This window comes from Tachysurus fulvidraco, chromosome 26 (genome assembly GCF_022655615.1).
Source record: "Tachysurus fulvidraco isolate hzauxx_2018 chromosome 26, HZAU_PFXX_2.0, whole genome shotgun sequence".
Lineage (NCBI taxonomy): Eukaryota > Metazoa > Chordata > Actinopteri > Siluriformes > Bagridae > Tachysurus > Tachysurus fulvidraco.
This window is the reverse complement of record NC_062543.1, coordinates 7342809-7367501: the sequence shown is the minus strand read 5'-3', so window position 1 is coordinate 7367501 and position 24693 is coordinate 7342809. Positions and strand designations below refer to the sequence as shown.

Here is a 24693-nt window from a genome sequence, read left to right as displayed (position 1 = left end):
CCAGGAACGCCGAACAGGAGTCAAAGGGAAGTCTGGCTCAATGCTGTAGTATGTTTTTTCCCTGTTCTAGTGGAAGTACCGGTTTGCCAGTTCCATTTGTTTTGGGTTAGCTGCCTTAATGCTACTTTCTTACTAGAACACATTTTTCCTTTGATAGCAGGGTAAACATAATGGTACTTGGCATAAAAAGCATGGCAAGTCTGAGGACCTATTGTCAATGGTCAAAGAGTCGAAAGGGAACCATTTTGTGTGTTTATGTCCTTGACCATGCCAGTAAATTGCATTTACAATAGCTGAATCTGCATGCAAACTCCTGAGTGGAGGAATTACTGCAACTTGCACTCAGGTGCATAAGATAGCAACTTGTATTTCTGTTGTTCAACCTTAACTTTAAAACATTATTATTAGAAACATTCCACACAGGTGCACTTTAAGTGCTCATGTGCACTAGGACTACAGTGCACAATGTGTCGCGGGAACAAACTACTGGAAAGCCGAGCACAGATTACAGACTGCTTGTAATGTCTTTATAAGCTAATTCGTTTATCAGGTAAAGTGCAGCAATGTATAGAGCATGTGTTTGGACTGCAAACCGCTGCACTACCGCATTGCTGCATTAGACCTAATGTAATTTACATGCGATCGATGATGCGTTTTTCAGAGCAGGTTTGTGTAGGAATCTTTAATCAGGATTCATGGGGTGTGTGTGTGTGAGTGTGTGTGCAGTAAGTAAGTAGTGTGGGACATTCCTACTCACCAAGCCAATGAGATATGGACTCCCTGCATCTCCTAGTAAATGGGAAGTAAAGCCCTGAAAGGCAACTGCAGTGGCTCTTCTGGTTGGTATGACAACATACTGCAGAGAGATGTAAAGGGAAGAGAGACAAAATAGTATAGGTCAGGAGGTCAGCGTGTAATATCATAAATCCATCCAGAGATATATATAAAAAATTCCACAAGATGAGTGCAGCCTAAGTGTGTAGTAAAGTGTTTTCAGACTACACACACACACACACACACACACACACACACACACACACACACACACACACACACACACACGTATGCTCAGTAGACTGGAGTCAGCTGGTCTCTGCATATACAGGAAGTCCTAATTCATTTATGCCATCTACTTTAATGATCTTTCTCCCTCTCCATTCACCCCGACGTAAAAACACACTCTTTCTTCTTAATTGTTATTCCATTTTATTTTCCACACACACAGTTCAGATTAAGAATCAGTCAGATGCAGCAATTATGTCTTAGGACCCCACCCAGCCCTCATTACTGTCACGCATGCAGTCAAAATGAGCCACATTGCATAAAAGATGTGCTCACATATCAGTCACAGAGGATAAAAGCAGGATTGTGTACATACCATTAAAATGTCTGCTGTTATGGCCCAGTTCAAGAAGAGGAGAGTCTCTCCTATGAAAATGCAGACCTACAATGCGAGAGAATATGCATTAATCATCAGTTATTTTTTTATCTATAGCAGAAAAAATGCTTCATTTGAAAAAGTTCACATGTAAGGTCCTTGTAGGTCAAAGATGAATTTAGCTACTCTCATCCACTGAATTAAAAAAAAAAAAGCTCCTTTGGAATATGAAAACATGTAATTATGCTGTGGCTGCATTATTTGGAAACGTAATACACAATTTTGGAGCAATCGAGCAGCATATTGGTTTTTTTCCCCCAGACCATAAAACAGAGAGAGACTCCCCACACCGTCTGCTGGTCACCAACAAGCTGAACTTTGCAATTTGAAAAAAAAAAAAAAAAAGTTCAGTTATTTCAACAGACGTCTCCTTTTTAACAGTCTCAGGAGAAAAAGCAAAGAAGCGCTCCCAGCACTGAGAGTAACAAGCTTTCAGTTCCGTCTGTTTCGCCGAACTGGGTGAATTGCTTAACACCAAATTAAAATGCAGGCAATGAGTTTCGTAAGTGATCGGCGTGTTGCATCCCTGAGCTCCAGACACGGCTGGCGGCAGCCCGAATGCCTGACGTTTGTGTAATCAAACCAAATGAGGATCGGCATTGAGTTAGTATGAACTGTATTGGAATGTGACAGATGCTTGTATCCTGGGCATAGTATTTTGAGACTGAATACGATCAGGACAAGAGGAAGGAGTATGTGAGTGTGTGTTTGTCTGTGTGCATCATAGTTAAGATTCAGACACCATGATAGACACAGACAGATAGTCTGATACTGTAATCCCTGCTGGACACCAGTTAAAGGATGAAGGCTGATCAGCGTGTCTGCAGACAAGATGGCAGCTGTCTCTGCTGGAAGTCTTTCCTCTTCTCTCTCTCACTCTCTCGTCCCTCATTTATTAGGTTTATCTCTCCCTCTCTCTTTCTCTCTGTCTCGTCCTTCCAGCATTCTTCGACTTCACATCTGTCACCATAACATTTCTCTTGCTGTTAGAAAGTCTGGATACACCGTCTAGGGTTTTTATTATAGCTGTAAACCTTAAGAGCTTTTACAACATCGTAGAACAGGGTCTTTCCTAGGTTCTTGGAACGTTAAAGGTTCTACCTTTTTAAAGGGTTCCACTTTTCTAAAAGGGAATCTCTTGGTTTTAGGGATCTGCAAGAACTCTGAGGTTCCAGCAGATGAACAAACTAAAAAATCCATCACTATCAAAGTTACAGTTATAACAACAATTAACAATAAATGATTGTTAGTGTAAGTAGTGAGTTAATGCAAGATGTAAATCACATTTATTAGAAATAATCCAACAATCAGTGTAAATATTCTGTAATATGTTTAGAAATTTAGACCATGTGAATTAAACCTAGGCACTTAAACTATGCGCATCTAGAATATTCCTCAGTACATGTTTGGGATGAGTCTGATCCATATTTTAAGAAGCAAATAGTTACAAGTTTAAATAAAAACCCTGTTAAGTAAATAGGAAATGGCTATTCATGCACGTCGATAAAACTGCTTAGCTAACAGTATAATTACTTAATAAATATCTAAAACCTCTGATGCGGAAATATCACTTTGGAAGAAAACCTAGCATTTAGATTAAATTCCAGTGGACCACAGATATTACTAGAAGATTGCTCAGAGATGTCATTAAGTTATTATACAATTAGATTTAAGTGATAAAATTAAAAGACGCATTTATCCTTCGGCTGCACCTGTTTCCATCCTTGTTCAAATATTTACTAATCTACTAAGAGATTAACATAAAACAGGGCATGTCCACAATCACAACGAGAAAACTCGAGCGAGGATTATAGCCAGGAATACAAGGCTTGGACCTAATGAGACTGAAAGGCGTGAAAAGACTTTGCAACTAGATAAAGACAGAACAGGGTTTAAATGGAGAGATACTTATCACAGGGCAGGTGAGGACACAAGACAAAACAAAAACAGTTTTAGACACAAACATATTACATGATCTCAAAAACAATGTAAACGGTATATAGAATATAGTGCTGTGGACTAATAGGGGGAGTTCGTGACCATTTCTATTCATTACTGAGGTTTTGTAATGAGTGTTAAATGGAATGAGCAGAATCCAAACTTAATTAATCCCCAAAACAAATCATCTATTAATCAGGTCAAATTAAATCTAATGATTATTTCCGTATGTACTATGTAAGTGGAAAATTCTGGAATAAAATCTTTGTGTTGCCATTAATTAACTATTAATACTGTTTTTGTAAACATTTAAATACTAATTTATTTATTTGTTTGTTTGTTTGTTTGTTTGTTTTCAAATTAAAGTTGACCCAAAAAATTCTGTGTTAGTTGGAACATTTTAAGGATATACAGTATGATTTTTTAGTAAAAAGTGAATTTCTAATATTATATTAGGTTAATTTGCATATAAAGTATCTTATGGAGAAGAGAATAATAATCCTATAGCACGATTTTCCCCTTACATGAAGATTTACATGGAACTCTATTAAAGACAGGTGCAGGCTTAACTTCGTTGAACACTGGTTAGGTTTCACGTAAGCCATTTTCCCTTTCATTTTGGCTCAGTTGCCATTTTAGTGCTGTTTTTTTTTTTTTTTTTTTGGAATGTTTTCCTCTATTGTATTTTAGTGTTTTTACTTTATCTTGTCAGTTCTGGTGCAACATTTTTCTGCCTACTCACTGACAACATGTATGATCTTCATTTCCACTGTAGTGCTGCTGGTACTTTCACATTCTTTCCTGGTTAAAATGCTTAACGGGTTACCAAATATCCCTCGACATCAACTAGCGCGTCAAACGTACAGCATTTTACAACAGATAATGATTCTAAAACTTAGTAGTTTCCTTCAATAAAACTTTCACGCTAAGGAGAATTGGTCTTAGGCCCAACTCTACCTCGACATGATCCTCTTAGTCGATCAATAATGGAAGACTTACTTCCTTAGCCCAGGAATGACCTTATTTCCGTTCATGAGAGGGACAGGATAATGGGTTGGGAGTGGGTGTTAAGTGCCAGAGAAAATCACTGCTAAATTAGAAAAGCCTTGACACAGCTTGCAGTTACATCTCAGCATTTCTTAACTGCTAAAGTGAATATGTTTAGCTATTTAGCTCCTCATGACTATGAGCACTCCAGTGTGCACTTACGTATGCTCCTATGATGCTCTTCTTAGCCACGACAAAGATGAGGCAGATGAATATTGCCGAGCCGAGCATGCTGACGGCACACACCAGGGGGTCGGCGCGCTCCGTCTTTTGTCTGCAGAAGCGTGTTGTTGCAGCACCAATCAAGACACCGAGTAAACCAGTGACACACGTGATGACCCCGAAGATCAGACTATACACAAAAAGAAAGTACATTCCTTTTGAGTCAAGCCCATATTTTTAAAAAAAATGAAACATTTAAATATATTTCTGAACAGATTAAAAGAAGCATTGTGTAATTTTTGGAATGATCCACTGCATGACAACACTGTGATGAAGAGTTTTTATTAAACTTTAAATGCGACTATTACAGCTTACTAGAAAGACTTTTAGACATAGCGTGTGTTACCTGTCTTTGCTCACTTTAGTCTCCTGAACCATCTGAGCTCTGACCAGATACTGAGGGATCCAAATCCCAAAGGCCCCCGTTGCAAACGATACGGCAGCCGAGCCAAGAGATGAGAACATGTAACTACGGCTAAAGGGGACAAAAATGCAGGCAATGATTATGCTAACATTTTCTTTTTTTTTTGTTTTGCTTCTTTCATGTTTTTACTTAATTAATGCCTAAATTAATTGAGAAAGTGAGGTAGTGAATCAGAGGTGAGTGTTACTTTTTAAGCAGAGCCTTCATGTCGCAGACCCATGAGGTGCGTGTCCTCACGGCGCTGGTTGACGGTTCTACGATGCCCCTTTTGGGTTCAGGAATGAACAGCAGGATGAGAACTCCAGCAGTCATTCCTAACACTGGAGACACCTAGAGAAAATTGAGAGTGGCTCTTTAGCTCCAGCACCAGTGCGGTTGGAAGGTTTATTAAATGCAGAAGGTTTCGTGAAGTTTACAATGAGTTTCCAGGGTACTTTATGTGTGTGTTTTTATGCAGTTTAAATTGTCAGCTGCTGGATGTGCATGATGCTCAGTGATGCATGGTGCTGAGCAGAGTCCATTAAGAGCTGTTTCTTATTCCTCATCTCTCTCTCTCTCTCTCTCTCTCTCTCTCTCTCTCTCTCTCTCTCTCTCTCTCTCTCTCTCTCACTCGCTCCTTCTGTGTGTATGTATGTGTGAATGTTTGTGTATGTGTGGGAGCAGCTGTAGTCGACCAGGCTATTGGGCTGTTATCGCCTTTATCATCTTTTAACGTCTCTCCCAGCAGTGTGTGCACATTTTTCCGCAGGGAAGCAGTGCAGAGAGGTTCATCCTTTGTAAAAGCGAAAGCAATTCTATCTGTCAGATTGAATCCTTTGACAATGCTTTATTCTACAATAATCCTGAGCTCTGGTCCCATGTGTGTGTGTGAGTGTGTGTGTGTGTTTGGGTTTACTCTCTCTCAATTACCGCATTATGAATCTGCATAGCAGACAATGAGAAAGAGCAAGTGAGTATCATGCTCTTGACTGCTGCTGTTTGGTACATTATGCCATGATCCCGATGAAGAGCTTCAGGCTTAGCTGGGTCTATTCCTCCTTTATTCAGAACACATAGTACTTTTAGAGAAACACTCTGATCCACACTCTTACTCATTTTACTTCTGTCTGTCTTTGGGTCAAAAACCTTTTATATTTAGGCCGGATTAACTGATGCTCTTAGTGCTTTTACACCAGGCAGTAACAGGGCAAGAAAGTAACCAGCTTCAAAAAAAAAGGGGATGAAGGTTTATTATGTAACCAAATATAACGTAAAATCGACTGCTATGGCAATGCAAACGAAGCATTAAGTCAATGTCAAGGTGCAGTTCTGACTTTAAAAACACATTCAAAACCCCTCAGAAAGTAAAAACAATGAAAAACTAATAAACTGTATGAAAGGAAGGACAAGGTGCACATCCCACTTTCCGCTTCTGGCCAGTGTGGAAGGAACATCGAGGTATCTAACCTTTTTTTTTTCATTAACTCCTTTGTGGTTCTCTGCAGGTAACACTGTGCACTAGCCAAAAACCATTCATCCTAAGTTCCTAAAAATGTTCCTTACCATGAAAGGAAGACTGCAAAAGAGGTCTGCACAACTTGTGTAAAAAAGTACAGAATGTTATCCCCTTCCAAGGTAGGATAAGGCTCTTTGGGGGCCGCTGTTCTTCTGATTGTTATTTCTCTTCTTGTTTAAAGTGCTGGTAATGATTATCTAACCACCCCCCCCCCCTCCCTAAACCTTTTCCATCCTCGTTTTTTCTTCCAGTAGTATTTTTGGAATAGGGTCGCTCTTGAACAATACAGCTATGTGCTCCTGTTTAGACTATCCTTAGAACAAGCAGTACATTAGTGTGAGTCCAGTATAGCTGTCATAACTACAGAGAGGCTCTCCTGTAGGTTTATAGGGCTTCTTAATTCTGTGTGTAGTTCTGACATGTCTTTATGGGCACGGCCACACACTGCAGTTGCTTCTATAACTGTTATAGCCCGTCGCTGCTCTTCAGGAGTGCACAATAAGCTGCTTCAATGGAGTTCACCTGTTAACTTAAAGCACTTACCTGTTAAAATTTATGGGGGGTTAAAGAAGAAAAAAATAGGGGCCCACTCAGTTTGGTGAAACAGACTAATGAAATAGCAAAGAGGGAAGAATCTGAGGCATTTCCACGGAGGCCTCTTTCCTTCAAAAAACTCTGTTCTGAGTTTATCTTTCTCTTGTTTCATGCCTTGTCTGAAGGCTCTCTATAGTCCTCATAAAGGGGACACTCAATGCCCACTTAAGCACCTGAAAAGGTCCAGCTCTTAGCATGGCACAGAAGGTATTCAGGGGTGTTGTTTTCAAAGAGTGAGGCGATATATCAAGGGTAGGGGAAAATACCCTGAGACAAACCTGTCTTTGTATGTCCCCCTGTTTAATCAGAGAATAGTGAAAGCCTATATTTGGTGGCAGGTAATGCTGAGACCTGAGCATGGCATTAAGAGGGGGATTTGATATGTTCTGCGTGTGTAGGACCCTCGGGACATGGCAGTAATATTTAACTAAAGCACCTTGATTTGTTTCATTTACCTGCTTTTGATATGTTCTTTTCTGCAAGCAACCTATTTAAATATATACTTTCACCACCTATTTACTTATACACATAGATCATTTCATGTCAGAGAAGGATGGTGGGAAGGTTCTTACCCTCAGAGCCCAGTGCCAGTCCTGCGCCAGGTCTTTGGCACTAGATCCCAGGATGTAGCCAAGACCACTAGAGCAAACAAGAGGAAAATGTGTTTATGTAAGCAAAGAGTGTATCAATCAGAGGCTAAAGAAAACTTTAACACAATTGTGCTATAACTTTTTATTTGTGCTGAACTCTTGTGTCTTGCATCTTTCTTTTTCAATAACCAGAGATGGCTTAACCCTTGGTTGGCATGTCTAGAATTTCACTGTAGCTATTGAATAATATGATATACAATGAAGTTTACTGTCCCATATTTAGACATTTTCAATTTGGTCTGTTTGGATTTGACCCATGTTTTTTTTTTTTTTTTGGTCCATACTTAATTTGATGTCAATTCATACAAGAACAAGAGCATTATTTTTTATTTTTATTTTCAAAAGATGACTTAACGTTTAATGACTAAACACAGAAAATCTCTAGGCTTTGTTGGCTTTAACAAACACGGCATGCGTAAAAACTGTAAAACATAAGCAAGAATGTCAGAGAAAATGAATACAATTCCAGTCTTCACTATAGTGAAGAGAAATTGTAAGACAGAAATCAGCACAGAGTAGAGTAATAAAATCTGTCCAGACTGCAGAACAAAAATATGTGAATAACAGATTGTTAAGGATCGTTTCTTTTTTACTACTATGCATTACTCCATGTCATTGTTGTCATCCACTTCTCCCCTCGGTTCTCCTGCTGATAAGTCACAGTAGGTGAAATATTCATACGCTGGGAGAACAGACTATTCTCAGGTCAGACGTTAAGCATACTAATGCCGTTGGTAATGGCTCTGCATTGGTGATTACCGCCAGCAATGTAAGAGCCTCAACCTCTGTTCATTAGAGACATGATAGAGTGTGTGCACGTGTGTGTGTGTGTGTGTGTGTGTGTGTGTGTGTGTGTGTGTGTGTGTGTGTGTGTGTGTGTGTGTGTGTGTGTGTGTGTGTGTGTGTGTGTGTGTGAGAGAGAGAGAGAGAGAGAGAGAGAGAGAGAGAGAGAGAGAGAGCATTCTAATTTCAAATATTTTAGACTGTTTGAATGATTAATGTTTCAGTTTGTCACTTTTATCTCCAAGCACATTCCGCACATTCTGCATCTCCACTTAAAACCTGCCAACTAAATTTATTTATTCATTGGTGATTACTGTATTCTCTTACTTCTATTTGCACAACCCTTGAATTCAATGATATTTAATGTAGCACAAAAATTATTCTGGTCATCTATGCGCTGCTTTATCACTAAAGCGCTGCTGCATCACCCTCTTTTTGTAGAGATCATGCTTGGTATTATTGGTAACATGTTCGTCTGCTTTAACCGGATCATCTGATATTCTATCAGCTCCATCGCATCCATGTTTGTGAACCAGTTCTAATTAGAGTCATGACCTCTAAATTCTTCATGAGCCAGGTCTGCTTGAGTGTAATTTGCTCACTCAAGGTGGAACTTTGTCTCCTGATATCTGAAGAATGTGAGTCATAGACAGACCAAACACTCTTAACATTGTGTCCTGTTTACTCTCTGAAAGTTCATAATTGCTCTGTTATGCCGTGACTGCTGAGGAAGCTCAAACATGCTCTGATTATGATGACTCTTCTGTCAAAAATGATTAAATGGCTGTGTTTGATGTTTTCAGAAGTTAAAGCTTTTCCATTTACCTTGTTTGTTACTTTGTTTTGTAAGTTTTCCACAGTGGGACCATCTGCACTTCTGATCTTACCCTCATTTTTACACCAGTTACTCAACTCTGCCTCTCTATCCACCCAAGGTGACTCACCCTCTAATTCTTTATTCTCTCTGACTCTCATCTACTAATGAATTAACTCTATTAGCTTCTGAAAGGGCTTTACTCTTTACCAAGGAAGCTCCTTAGTTGTTATCATAACCATTAAGATTTATGATTTAACCTAGAGGTGCACTTAAAGTTATAATGTCAAGTGTGTTTTTATAGTATGGTGATACCTTTGCTAAGATCAAAACAAACATCCCAATGATGATATATGAAAAGAGTGAAATTTATTAAGATGAACGATTGCACGCAGGAGCCAAATCTATGTAAAGGAGTGGCTTTGAAATAATATTTTTTTAAAAAAAAGAAAGAAAGAAAGAAATAATTAGTCACTGCATTCCATAAAATGAAATTGTCTGCTGTCTGAAAGGTCATGTGAGATCAGCTGAAGTCGCTCCAGTACATTTCTCACTTTGCTGATTCACCAGACACCAGATAACCAGATATCATTGCTCTTGGAAGATAAAAAAGATTTAGATATCATATGCAGACAAACCGTGTTGAAATCGAAGAGTAGAATAGAACTAATGTAGTTTACAAAGATGCAGACATGGGATTAATTCGATGGCTTTCAGGGCTACATTTGCTACTTTTAAAAAGTGTTTAAAATAAGATTAATACGATTATGATCTACTATACTACTATACTACAGATAAAGAGCAGCAATAGTGTCATACATTACATAACACATGTGATGCATCAGTAAACGTGAATTTTTGTAGATATGCAAATTTCCTTGTAGTTTTATTGTAGTTATTGAATAAGTTGTAGTGAATAACTTGCCAACTAGATGAATACAAAGTTTGTGCAACAACCTGATAATTATTTATTTGGTAAAAATGGTCTGATGGTCCTCCGATTTCACATTCTGACCAGATCATATGTTTTTTTCCTCTAACCCAGTATAGGTCAGAACATTCCATCTCCTGTATGCTTCCTGTTTTCCCAGGCACATGGCGACAATGCAAGTAAATTTCATTGTGTAAAATTAATCAGGCTAATCGGGCCAACAGATTGAGATTTAATGGTGAGACAGAAGTTTTCCTTTCCAAGAAGTGAATCCCTTTCCATGTATGGGCTCACGCTCAAGACTGAGTTAACTTCCTGGAGACGGTCATAATAACCATGCTGCAGATAATCAACAGTGCGCTGTACAGGAAGTGAATCAGCCGTGTTCAAAGTTGCAGTTTTTGGCCTTCTATTGTTTCTGATAAATACTTTGTTAGGTCTGAACCTCCAAGACCTCTGTAGTCCTTCAGGGCAGCCATTTGACATTCTCAGACCTTTCCTCTTACTGCAATCGATGGTTTATGGATTGTATTAGTAACCACGCTGTCATGCTGTAAACACTGCTGTGATCCGATACTTGAATAGAGGAATGTTAATTGTGTTGAAACTTTTCTGTAAATGTAAATTCAGAAATGGTCCAGATGGTGCAAACCCCCAGGAGTGATAGTCATGGTTGAGAAGTGTAACTATGTTTTGAATTTTTCCATATGGCATGTGTACTATAAATGTTGTATTAGTTGATGTGCTACCAATATGTTTAGGTTATTTTGGAGGAAACCTGAGATCCTAAAATGAATCCCACAGGGACAACGATGGGAAATAGAGTAAACCAAGCTCAGGACTGTCTCAGTTCGTCCTATGGATTCAGGCATGAAGCAATCCAACCCCATGAATTGCAATAAGTGATGCTAAACACTATAAAGAGTTTTCATGCCAAAACTCTTCCATGTATGCCTTCTGATTATAGACTCTTCCCAGTTTGTGCCTAGAAATGAAAGATTTAGGCTTATTTACCTGAGTGAGTCATCCATGCAAATCAATTTTGCCATGTCAGTCTCTGTTTGCAGGAATCTTTGTGCCTTGTGGTCCATGGCGGTGACCGTACAAAAAAAGGTGCTGTGCGCCACTGGGCTCAATTATGTGAATTTGACCTTTACTGAGCTGAGATAGCTGTGCCGATAAATGTTGCTGTCTAAGCCTGAATGTGGCCAGCATGCCTGCTTTTCAAAACGGCCTGGCCCAAAACAAAACCCTCTTAAGAATGAAAGAAGAATGTCAAAAGTATCGTAAAGGCCACGCTGAGTCACACTAATCTAACAGCTAAAATTAGACAACCATTTTTGTGGTTTTTCAGAAAAATATTCAGAGACTCACATAAGAAGGAAAGAAGAGGCCCTGAAGTATCTTTAAAAAAACAAACAAAAAAGGCCATGCTGAGTCACAAGAATCATCCATCTAAAAATAGTTGTGGTGTGTATTATCTTCTCGAACATGTTGCCAATTCAGTCACAGCTTTGCGAAGTACAGCATTTTTCATTACAATCTATTACCCAGCATGCATCTTGCCTTGCTTGTATTTCCCTCTAGCTAGGATAGGCTGGTTTTCGCTTTACAAATTAGCATGTAACAGTCAGTGATTCATGGCACAGTCTCTGCCTTATCTTCAGTTCTTGAATAAACGCTGTTGTAAACTGCCACTGGTGACACAGCTGGGCTGTTGTGCTTTGTATCAATACAAAAGCCTGTCAGACCTCACAGACCCATTGCTTTCTCACTCAACACATCAAGAACTAAACAAACTCTGCTCTACAGTACAGTAGGTGAAGATTACCTTCCTAATGGGATGGCCAGGTAGAAGACAGAAAGCATAATGGTCCTCTTGTTGTTGGTGAACAAATCTCCGATGATGGTGGGAGAGATGGAGGAGTAGCTGGACTCTCCGATGCCTACCAGGCCTCTGGACAGGACAAACAACCAATAGTACTACAAGAACAGGGAAAAAAATAATGCTGTTATAAGCAAGAGGATTTAGAAAGATGTTACGAGTCAACATTAACTACATCTTTATATGTTTTTTTTGTTTGTTTTTTGTTTTTTCTATATATGTATTCATTTCCATCCTTTATTTATGAATATTTAATCCTACTTCGTGCACAATTAGAGACTTTCCCGCTTTCAAATACTACACCCTTAATACCTGCTCTCTCCTGTCCAAATGATCTATTTATTCAGCAGTATCCCTTCATAAATCTGCTCAACTAGGTGTGGATTTCCCAAGAAGACACCGATTCCCAACCAAACCCTCGGTGCAGAACGAAGGACGATGACCTTTCACATCATCTTATTTAAAATTAGCTAAAAGGGAAGTGTTTTTATAACAACAGTCGCTGCTCGCAATGAAGAAGGACATCTGGGCAGTGCACTCTGACCCAGGCATGCTGGTTTACTGATCAGAGAAAAGGAAAGGAAGAGAGAAACAATTCCCTCCTTGCTGGGAAAGACTAGGTGGGGTGCAGTTCTGGATATCCATGTGGAAATTCTGTGTGAGTGATTTGAATATGAGACTATATACATATATGGATGCTCAGTGATAAAAAAAAAAAATAGTGTCACAAAATATCACTACTGAGCCGTACTCTCATTTATATATATATATATATATATATATATATATATATATATATATATATATATATATATATATATATACACCCTCTTCTTTTTCTTTCTATCTTTAGTTCACACTTGGTAGTTGCACATACACACTCATTCTAACACCACTTCTCTTTGTTCCTGCTCTTCGTCTTTGTCCTCTCTCTACACACACACAAATCCAGTGCATATTATGCCAAATGTAGGACGCCCAGCCAAATTTAACAGCGCTACAGGGAACAAATGTTGAACATGTAGGAATTCTCTTTACGATTTCTGCACTCTCGGATGTGCGACGTCTCTCGAGTTGGTTCACAAATCTACCTGAAGACGGATGCTACATGCTGATAAAGAACGCTAACCTATAATTGATGCAAATGTTTAATTTCTCCAGAGACTGATATAAAATCTGGACTGTTTGCTAGTAGCCCTCCAGTCAGACTTAGTTTGGTGATTGCTAATCCTAGCCTGCAGCACTGCTGGACCTTGAGACAGTCGATTCTTAGATTCTTAGATTTTTCTGTCCATCTTATCATCCCAGAGATTTTCTTTTTCCTCAAAAGAAGAATGTCCAGCATTGCGCCCTCACCTATTGTATCCTATTATCAGATATCCCTCTTTTTTTCTTTCTCAGTTCATTTTATCCCTCGGTTCATCTGACAGCCTTCAATATACCAGTGCGGGGAAAAAAGGGTGGGGCTGCTACTCTATTTTATTGTTGTGCGTTATGTAATTCCCAGCAGGTATAGGGAATCATTATGGAGTATGTGACAGGAAAGAGAGCTGATAGTAAAGCTGGGCAAACCTCCTCCAATGCGCACATTAATATCCTCCTATACTGATCTGGGTTCTTATAGCAGCTGTTGTGCTGGAACAGGATCAGTGTGAGTATGTGTGTGTGTGTGTGTGTGTGTGTGTGTGTGTGTGTGTGTGTGTGTGTGTGTGTGTGTGTGTGTGTGTGTGTGTGTGTGTGTAGGAGCACAAAGCTGGAGAGCTGCATTGCAGAGTCAGAGAGTGAGGGATGAAGGAGTGAAAGAAAGGAGAGAAGGAGGAGGGGAGAACTGGTGGTGTGGGGGTGATACAAATACACACTAGCGAAGGCTGGATAGAGCATGATCATGTAAATATGTACATAATGGTTATATTGGTTTATTCCTTTTGAATTATTTCAACAGTAATGAGTTTAATACTGATATGGAGCAGTAGCACTACACAATACTGCGTTTGATTTTCGGTGAGTTCTTTAACCAACATCACATCAGGAAGGTTAAATAGCATATACTGTAGGGCTTGGAATAATGTGCTGTAGTAGAACATGTTTAGTGCACTAGATAAGCCATTAAAGTGCTATTTAAGAAGCCTCCACAGGAACAGAGGGATAATAAACTAATAATATAAGAACACTGCAGTTAAGGTGTGAAACTATAATACACCAGCATTTACAAATGAAACGTCCAACGTCAAGATGATTTTTGCCTTTGAATACACACATGAATAATGTGAAAATCCTTGAAATTCATTCAGCTGAGAAAGCAGATAAATAATAACTTGAGATTATCAAGCCCCTGTGCCCTCGTATCCACTCTCATCCACCAATCTGTAAATGAACACTCACACTCTCACACACACAGACACAAACTCATACACACTCACACACACACACGGACACAAACACACTCATACAGACCCACACTCACACACACATTCACACAGACACAGAGACACGCTCACACACGTACACACACCACATACTGTACACACTCACACAGACACAGAGACACATTCCCACATACATACACACACCAAGCACACTCACACACATACTTTTGTGTACTTTTTTATGACATAATCTAAATCTGACTTCATTTATTTTTAAGGTCATGAGGTAAAGAATAGTCAGAATAATCTTGAGGAACAAGAAACAGTTCTGGTTCTGTTTTCACCAGCATGTGTAGAAGACTTTCATTTTTATTCTTGAGTTTCGAAACAAAGTTCCGCATGAAGCCGTGCAAATCAGCAACCTAGAGCAGCTTTAGACTTTTAGGCGAGTTCTATTGATTGGGCTGAGCTGATCTACATGGGTGTGAGCAGACTCACTGCAAGTTGGTGGGTGTTTTGGAGCTGAGCTCATCAGCTATAGGGCAGGAGGTTAGTGTAGGGTAATAAATAGCTGTGATAGAGATATTCACACTAAAAGCAGAGAGACCCAAGAGGGTGGAATATCAGGTTTATATAGACTTAGGGGGAAACAGATCAAGACAGGTGTTTTTTTGTAATGTAATCATTTTGTAATCATTAATGTAATCATTTTGTAATGTAATCATTTTAGTACACATTTTAAGTAACATTAAGGTTCATTAAAGGACTCAGTTAATGGGAATTTGTTGGATCTGTGTTGCATAAGGAATAAACAATGAGCTGGTGTGATTTGTTAATACAGAGAAGTGGATTGTTTTCCAATAACGGATCTGTGGCATGTCCCAATGGTCCAAATTTTAACACACCAATTACACTCTTTTAAATTTATAAATGAGCAACAACTTGTACTTTTATCCGTTTATGATTACTGGAACATCTGTGACATCATTTCTTCATTTCATCATTTCTTCTTTTCCTGTACTGAATAGCAGCGATATACAGTCAATCCCCTAGACTTCAGTCATTTTCTTCTCTCTGTTTACATTGATAGCAAATTCTCACACACACACACACACACACACACACACACACACACACACACACACACACACACACACACACACACACACATGCATCCCTTTCTTAAATACGTATTTATTATTATAAAAAGAATAACGTGTACTAAAATGTGCATTAATATGAAGCTTTCATTTAAAACGGCCGTTCTGATTTAGAAAATAAATCAATACCTTCTGACCGATCCAAACCAACAGTCATAATATTATCAAGTCTTGAGGTTTGGTTTAAGAAGACTGAGATATGAAAGCATGCATGTGGCCCCAATGCTAACGAAAAGTGTGTGTAAGTTGTAAGGTACTGTAGCAGTCGCTCTGAATGACACTGTATGTCTCGTGCCCTCTCTGGAGACTAAGTCACACACACAACTCACAAAGCATGTTACTGTGTGCTGTCAATCATCAAGACTCAGTTCTGTCCGAGTTTGACTGAAGAAGTTATTAAAAAAATCCCACCCTATCTGTGATACTGAAACCAAAACGATCCTTTTTTATATATCAGGTTGGGTTGCATAAAACTAACATGATCTATTGTAAAAGCTCGACTTTATCCTAAAGTGATCTCCCCAGGTGGCAGGTCTGATCACATTAAGTGGCTGCCAGCTGAGATATAGATTAATCATGTGGCCTTGGGGGTGGGGAGTGGGGGGGGGGGGGATAATACACTGCTGTAAAAAAAAAGTATTTCAGTAAACTGGAAAGTAAATAAATAGTAGTGTGTTGGTTTACAACCACAGGGTTAGACTTAAATATATAAAAAAGACCTCTTACATCTTTGGTGATAAAGGAGCTCAGTAGTGTTACAGCCGACCAGAAGAAGATGCCGCAGCTCAGAATGACCTTCCTGTTAAATCGGTCACCAAGGTAACCGAAGATGGGTGCCGCCACCATGAAACTGCAGATGAAAACTGAAAGGGAAAATGAGAAATGTCACGTTAATTATAACACAGACTTTTTTGTATATAACATACTAACACATATCATTTTTCAAATCAGTAATCAGGAGAAATGAATATGCTTCACACGTCATCAGTACCATAAAATTATTAGAGAAATGATATGGGAATTTTGAAGGTAAGTAGATCCTCCGCTATCCATCACACGTGCTACACTAATCCGTTGTGGGAGGACGATTCAAGGCTTGACTCAGCTTTCCAACCCACTCCCCTCCCACAAGCCACTGCTGCTCTGTATCCTGTGTCCAAGCAACAGCTTTTTCAAGGTAGATACTTATGATCAAGGTTGTCAGAAGGTCTTGAATTTGTTTCTGTACTTGATATGTTTAGGGAAAGAAGATTTCTCATTTTACCTTGTAGCCATGGAATGTATTTTTGCCTACAATTCTCAGATTGCAATTGTTTTCTACTTCCAAACAGTAGTTACTACAAAAGTCATGAGTGTGTGGTGAAACTCCACTGCTGACATTTCATTTGTTTTGTTTTTTTTGAGTTGGCGAAAGAAGGATCTCACACATGGAAATGAAACTGGGCTTCACTAAAGACAAAGCCATGCCAATAGCAACTACGCTAGATGCTGACTTGCAGGGGGAATAAAAGTGACACAGAAAAGATGAACTCACAATGCTGTCATAATTGGACTCTGAAGAGGGTGGAGCTACATTTATTTAGAGGCTTTAAAGTCTTAACAACCGGAGTTAAACTTAAACGCTATTGTTTCAACATGATCTCAGTGAAGCTATACTGAGAGATGGGTGTGTTGCACTGAGATTCAGTTCGACAGCACATCTCAGTGAAGCTATACTGAGAGATGGGTGTGTTGCACTGAGATTCAGTTCGGCAGCACTTTTAACACTAGACAGTTTCACAAAGCAGCTTTACAGATATCCGGATGCAGATCCTGAAATGGCAAACCAGAGGTAAAACCTCCTTGAAACCAGACAAAAAAGAAAAGCCATCCTCTACTGGGTAATACCGAATTGCAGGATTATATATATCACTACTTTTCAACTATGATGATGTTAAGGTTCTGTGATGATAATGGACAGGATTATGAACGAGGACATCAGAGGGACAGCTCTGGTTGGCTGTCTCAGACGATATTGTGTCGAAAGAATGTTCAGTATGAGCATCAGAGACTTTATGATTACAGCAGCAGACCTTAGGTACATGTCTACAGTGTCCAGGTGAGATTTGCTTTACTCACTGAAGAAAGCACACTGTAAGACGTTTGTAGGTGGTTTAATTAGAAATAAAAGTTCACCTGCAGCCTGAAAATCATGAGTAAACTTGCAAGTAGTCGAGACAGTAGATTACTGTAATATAAGTTTGAATTTTTTTGAAAATTTCACATAACATAAAGGCGCTACCATGTTTTATGTTTTAATATTACAGATGATTTCAATCAAAGTAACTATAATAATATTAAAGCAATAACATCCCAATCCTCTGGGGATACTTGCGATCCATCAGATGCCACTGGTGGAGCTCCTTTGTTTCTGTCAGCCCTGTCTTTATTTAATCACTGTGACATCAGTGTTTACAACACATCACCTTGACATCTCTATCCCATCACCATGCAACATGAATACAGGTTGTTGTTACTGTGTATGTCATTAAGTAAGACGGGGATCTCCAGTGAACTTCCTCCTGACTCTCGCCCTGACTAATCTGTGATTAATGTGCAAAAGGATAGGCAAGGTATGTGTAGGTAATTTATGACACAATGAACTGAAACTTAATGAATAATTGTTATTGTACTGTGGAAGGAATTGTTTACATTCATTCCTGACCTTGATCATAGTTCTCTTGCTCTCTCTCTCTCTATCTCTCTCTCTCTCTCTCTCTCTCTCTCTCTCTCTCTCTCTCTCTCTCTCTCTCTCTCTCACACACACACACACACACACACACACACACACACACACACACACACACACACACACACACACACTTCATACTGTCAGTCTATTGAAAGAAGTCAACAAGCTGTTCTCTTACAAGGACACAATGTGTCATAGATGTGAAGTGTCACTTTTACACAGTAGAACATGACCTCCAAAAAGGACCAAGATTTGAATTTAAAATTGCTGGCAGTCAATTTGTATATTTCTAACAAGAGTCTACAAAATCTGCTCCAGAAACTTTACATTCCCTTCCCTGAAATAAACAATACATAATATAGCTAGCTAAGATAAGATAAGAGCTAAACCTTGCTAATATGTTTTCCAAATCAAAGTTCAAATCTTATAACCATATTAAAGTCATTTGTTCAACCAGGTCAGCTAGTTCATATTAAGGTAACTAGCATTGGCTGTAGCGGAAGGAATCCGATGATCCAAATTGCTTTGAGGTATAAAATAAAGTTAAATAATATATGCTAATTCAAACCCTTTACATACAAATTAGCAGCCACTTCTTTCAACAACAGGGGTGATAAGGCATGCTAAGCAGCTATTCAAGTAGCAAAGCTAATGTTAGCAATAAACAAACACTTGATAGATTTCAGTAGATTTTAGTCTATTTTTGTTTGGATAAAATGCAAAAAAAAAAAAAGGTCTAGCTTGTGTAAATTCTATTATGAGTGTTACTCTTATTAATGATGCTTTATAATTATTATAATGATCGATTATCTACTGATACATTGAAAATTTTTAAAATAATTGAGGTAATCAAACTTTCACTGTTATTCAAAATGAACTTGCTCTATGTAACTGCATCTATATTTATACTCTATGTTCTGTCCATTTAATCACCTCTCGATCTCTACACACGAACTTGCACACGAGAGACACTAAGTGAGTACTTGTGTGTCAAACTTGGATAGAGGTTAGACCGACAGAAGAAGTGTTAAAAGCATGTTATCTGCCTAAACTCCTATTAACCTAAGGTCTGATGCTTGGTTCTCTGGTAATGTCCCTGATAATGACTGCAAGCCCTTGTGTGCACTCGCATGGGGAATCTTAGCGAGTAAAAAAAATAAAAAAGGACACAATAGACGATGACCGTGAGACGAGGATGATATTAAATTGCACGACACGTGACAGGAAATGTCTCCTAAACTATTCATGCCTCATCTTCTTGGACTGTTTAACAATGCCAATGCATCAGTATTCATTCAAGCAGCTTGGCTTCTTTGTTTAAAGTTTAAAGATTTGCATCACGCTCAGACTCACCCTAGATTCCCAGCTGATGAGGAGCACCAGGGTGTTTCTCCCTACCTAAGCTTCCTAACTCTGCAACAGGTAGTTACGCCCATTTCTGCTAAATGTCACAGACGTTGTTTCACTCTGAAAGTATGTTTAGTGTAAAACAGAACTGGAGCTAAGCCACCATAATTAGAAAAAATCCAGAAATACGACAATTTTAGAATGTAATCATGACTTCAAGTAAGATGGCACAACCCAAGAATGCTCTTGTCTTTCCACATTAGCGAAAAAGAAAGAAAGAGATTCAGGTTGAACACACACACCTTTCTCCTCTCACTCCGATCGAACTCTGCCTCACCAGAGCAGGGCATGCATGCATAAAATATTTCTCACCCTGTTTGACAGTTATGAGAAGACTGTTTAATTCCGGTCATAGTGTCTCCACTGTATCCTCTCTCTCAGAGATGAACCTCAAAATTAAAAAAAAGTGTGCTGATCCTTCCTTCTAGGTTGTTCTGACCTGAAGCTATCCGGCTCATTAGTGCGGCTGCCTATCCAGGCACTAATTTTAACATTATTTCGGTAATAGCTTGGTTATTTGGCTGGCTTGACCTGTCCATCTAGTAGATTTATGATGGGGAAATCGAGGTCAACTCTCACCCGCCTTATAAGAATGAGCACTCATGATTTCCATTCAACATCTTCTGACTTCTCTTGACATTTTTTGTGCATTAACTCAAATTCCAAATAAAATAAAATAAAAAAAAACGGTGCCTGTTTTTGTTAACACCTAACTTGAACACTTTACAAGACTGGACTAAAAACATCATGACAGCTAACCTATGATGGGTTATGACCTGTTTTATTATTATCATTAATCGATTTTTCATTCATAATTTCTGTATACAGTATATGGCATGAGAATTATTAGTCACTCTGGATAAGGGTGTATGCTGGAAATATAAATGTTATGTCAGACTTGTGATGCAGAATTCAAGAATGTGTTTCATCTTAAAGCAATCTTTTGTTGTTAAAAGATTACCGAGCTCTTTTTAGAAAAACATAACAATGCAGATATTTCAGTCACTCCTTCAGATATGAGGCTTCTGTAGAATCAGGTTAAGCTCGATTCTGTCATGTTCTGCTTTGTCCACATCTTTATGTGAATGCAAGCAAGTTTCAGTCTGTTTCTTAAAGAACAATTAGATTGGATGGAAGTGAGGTAAAAAGGGTTATTAATAGTGCAAATGTCTTTTGTATTGAACTACCACACTCCTTACCGTCTTCCTGTTTTACGTGGAAGGTAGGCCATTGTCTATATGGTTTATTTATATAATTGCAAAAAGGACCTACTGCTGTGCCATTAGGTTTGGATAAATAAAAAAACACACATCCTTTGGTTTGGTGGGCTTTTCCCAATACTCATCTGCATCCATGCTTTCTTCATGTTTTCCGTGTACTTGCTTATATGGATCTGTAATATGAAGACTCTGAAAGCACTAGAAAATAGGAGGAAGGAGGAAGTGCCTTTGATAACTGCAGAACAATGGATTGTAATAAACTGGTTTGAAAAAAAAAACTTCTTGGCCAGTTTGATTCAGTTGTGCGAGCATCGTGATCCTGTAAACTCATTTTACACCAGTCACATTAAACGAGCCAAATAAAACATATATCTACTGACAGGACAAAGGAGATGTTGCAAAATGGACAAATCCAAAAGTCAATTGCAAAAATTGTGTTGTCCCAATCAGATGAATCTGCTGGGGATTAATATAATAAAGCAAACTTCTTTCTTGTAAACTTCCTATCATTTATTTACAGTATATTCGTGAGGAAACCTTCACTTCCTTTTCAAATTTTCTAAGGGATTTCTTTCGATTTATGTAGCTACATCGCTGTGACAGTGAAAAAGAGTCATTGTAATTACTTCAGCGTTATCTGACGTGGATCTTCTTCGTACTAAGACACCTGGACATCCTGTGACGAACTTAATTAGTAATTAATAAATGTTAGCACTTATCCTGATAGTGGTGTGCAAATCACCGCTGCGCATTATAATCGCGCCACACATTATAATTACATAATTATTATTTCACACCCATCTGTAACTAATAAAGGATGTATGAGCTCAGCATTAGAATTATTTATTTGTTTGTTTGTTTGTTTTTATTTATTTGTTTGTTTGTTTTTTACACACCTACTCACAGAGATTGTGTAATGATTGCTATTCATATTACTGTTTGTCCGTGAGGTAACAAACAACACACTATATAATATATAATGTATTGCTTCAGCTTCAGGTCTGTGATCTTTCCCAGCATGCATTTCACTGTTACTTATATGTATAAATATGAATAGACTTCTTTCTTGAGTCATCTATGAGGACTCTGATACATTCTAACCTGTCACCTCCGGGGCGAGAATCTTTGTAATGCACAACAAGTGCTGCCACATGCATACCTTTATGCTTAATCAACCTCTTTAAACTAACATGATACAACTTGGAGCATCTTAAGCTTTTTTCCCACAACGCCCGTGCCAGCTTTAAGCCGAAACTGGCATTGTTTCAGTCATCACCGCTGTAACACGTGCAGTATTCAAAAAGCGTTGAAGCACATTGCACACATGCCACGGCTCCAGAGGAAGGCCGGCTCGAATTAAAGCCATTACAGTAATTACACGATTTAAAGTGCATACCTGAGGAAGAGCGGGAGCTGATGAGATGATTCAGGGTGTTTAAGCAGGGTGACATACAGTTCAGTCAAGTCCATGTGTATTTGTGTTGTGTGGATGTAGCATTTTGAGTTAAGGTTAGTTTTATTCCTGGTGAATATTTTTGAAGCAGCTCCTTTTATCAGCATTCTCTCGACCTCAAAACTTTCAATACATTTTGTTGTCAGGGTCTGTAAATATATGATGTATATAATTGTAACATATGACACGTTTGTTACTGACACCGGTATATAGCTTTAGATAGCTATAGATTTGTAGAAGGTCTAAATTCATTACAATAAAATCAAGCAAAATCCAGATTCCAGAAAAGAATAACGCTAACAGCAAAAATAGTATGTAGACAGATTAGATATGCTACTGAGGTTATATGTGCATGTTGTGGGGTGTTTTCTCTTTCTTTCCTTCTGTCTTTAATTTATTTAACTTTTCACCAACTGCTTGCTTCGTGTTTCATCAGCTTTAAGTATTCCAATCTCCATCAACTGTAACGTACAGCCTACACATTTTGACGCTTCTTTCCGCTCCAATTACTTGAAGGATTGATTTAAAAACATTTGCTTACCAGTTTCATTTACTTACAAGATTCTAATATCATCTGACAGTCCAACTCGTGTGATGCTCATGAGTGTGTGTTGGTATATAAGTGGGAGCTGCCATGTAGGCAGATCATGACTAAGCACACACACTCTCTAATGCCAGATTAAAGCCTTGCCATTTTTTTTTTTTTGACATGTTACTATGACAACACAGGAGGTGGTACCTGCGAGTATGTGTGAATACATGCATGTGTATGTGTGGGCTTGGGTTATCTTCATTAATGGTCTCACAACTGCACTTCTTTTGTCCAATCACGTGCGACCTTGCCGTCAAGGAGAAGCACACCGAGTCACACAGCCACGACTCAGAGTGAATAGCGGCCTGCTTTGTTTAGTGTTAATTGTTTTTGGGGGAGAGCATGTTTGTGGGTGTTTGGGTAAGAGAAACATCACGACTATACAAACGGATTGGAATGGAAGCTTACAAGGAAAAAATCCTGATAGAAAGATTCAAGCTGTCATTAAACCATGAAAGTTTAAGCATTTGTGAATTCAATGTCATGGGTCTTGTTTCAATTGTTTTTAACACAGTCTTGTCCAAATCCTATTGTGAGGAACCCTGTGCAGAACCTTACACTTGACTGTTGTACTGGAAATGCCTTCTTGTGTGAGGTACGTCCAAACTGAAGCTGTCAAGGCCTTGTTAAACGCATTATTGATGGCTGGTGCTCTAGAGTTCCTCCCTAAAGACTGAGATCAGTAAAAACAGCCCACTTGTCATTGAACTCAATGCACGCAAACACACACACACAGTGCCGTTCACTAAGAGATTAAAATCTCCCTTTTCTTCTGTTATGAATAAACCACTGCCACACACGCTGGCAATGACGAGACTGCCGTGACTGAGACCAGAGCTAGCTGTCTCCAAGTCTGCATGAATTACTCAATGACTCAATGAAAACATCACATAATTGCGGCAGAGATAAAGTCTGAGCGAAAGTCTGAGCGAGGGGCGACGTCTTCACATGTCTTGTTTCAATATTTTGGTTGTCTTATCATGTTTCATCGAGGAGATAAGACTGTTTGCTACTGATGGCTACACTGTTGAATATTATGCTGTAAAATGAATCTAAACCTGTTTGGTTAGACATCAGGGTCACACATTTGAGAGAGAGAGAGAGAGAGAGAGAGAGAGAGAGAGAGAGAGAGAGAGAGAGAGAGAGAGAGAGAGAGAGAGAGAGAGATACAGTGAAAGACAGAGAGAGATATAGACAGACAGACAGTTAGACAGAGCAATGAGTAATACTATATTCAAAGCCTTATGCATGCCTGGACATGTTTCCTTACTAACATTTGCAACTGTAAGTTGTGTGTTACCGTGTGTGTGTGTGTGTGTGTGTGTGTGTGTGTGTGTGTGTGTGTGTGTGTGTGTGTGTGTGTGTGTGTGTGTGAGTGTGTGTATGCATATGTATTCATATACTGTGTTAGAGTGTGAATATTCCAGTGTCATGTGGCCTACAGAAATGACCGTGTCAGAAATAATGTGCAGTGCCATTAATTTCTGTTGCCTCTGAGCGTCTTGGTGCTTTATATTTGGCCACCTATGCGCATGTTCCCTAT

The 24693-nt window shown here is 38.8% G+C and overlaps 1 protein-coding gene across 1 annotated transcript in view; it reads right to left on the bottom strand.

Moving 5' to 3' along the window:
- Positions 1–24693, bottom strand: part of spns2 (spinster homolog 2 (Drosophila)) — a 65767-nt gene that overhangs the window by 11237 nt on the left and 29837 nt on the right. The window contains exons 3-10 of the mRNA XM_027165445.2: positions 16474–16610; positions 12168–12319; positions 7731–7797; positions 5257–5399; positions 4992–5120; positions 4586–4775; positions 1379–1444; positions 758–856 (exon numbers count right to left, since the gene is read on the bottom strand). Coding sequence (XP_027021246.1) covers positions 758–856; positions 1379–1444; positions 4586–4775; positions 4992–5120; positions 5257–5399; positions 7731–7797; positions 12168–12319; positions 16474–16610 — 983 coding nt within the window. The remainder of the gene's footprint in view (positions 1–757; positions 857–1378; positions 1445–4585; positions 4776–4991; positions 5121–5256; positions 5400–7730; positions 7798–12167; positions 12320–16473; positions 16611–24693) is intronic.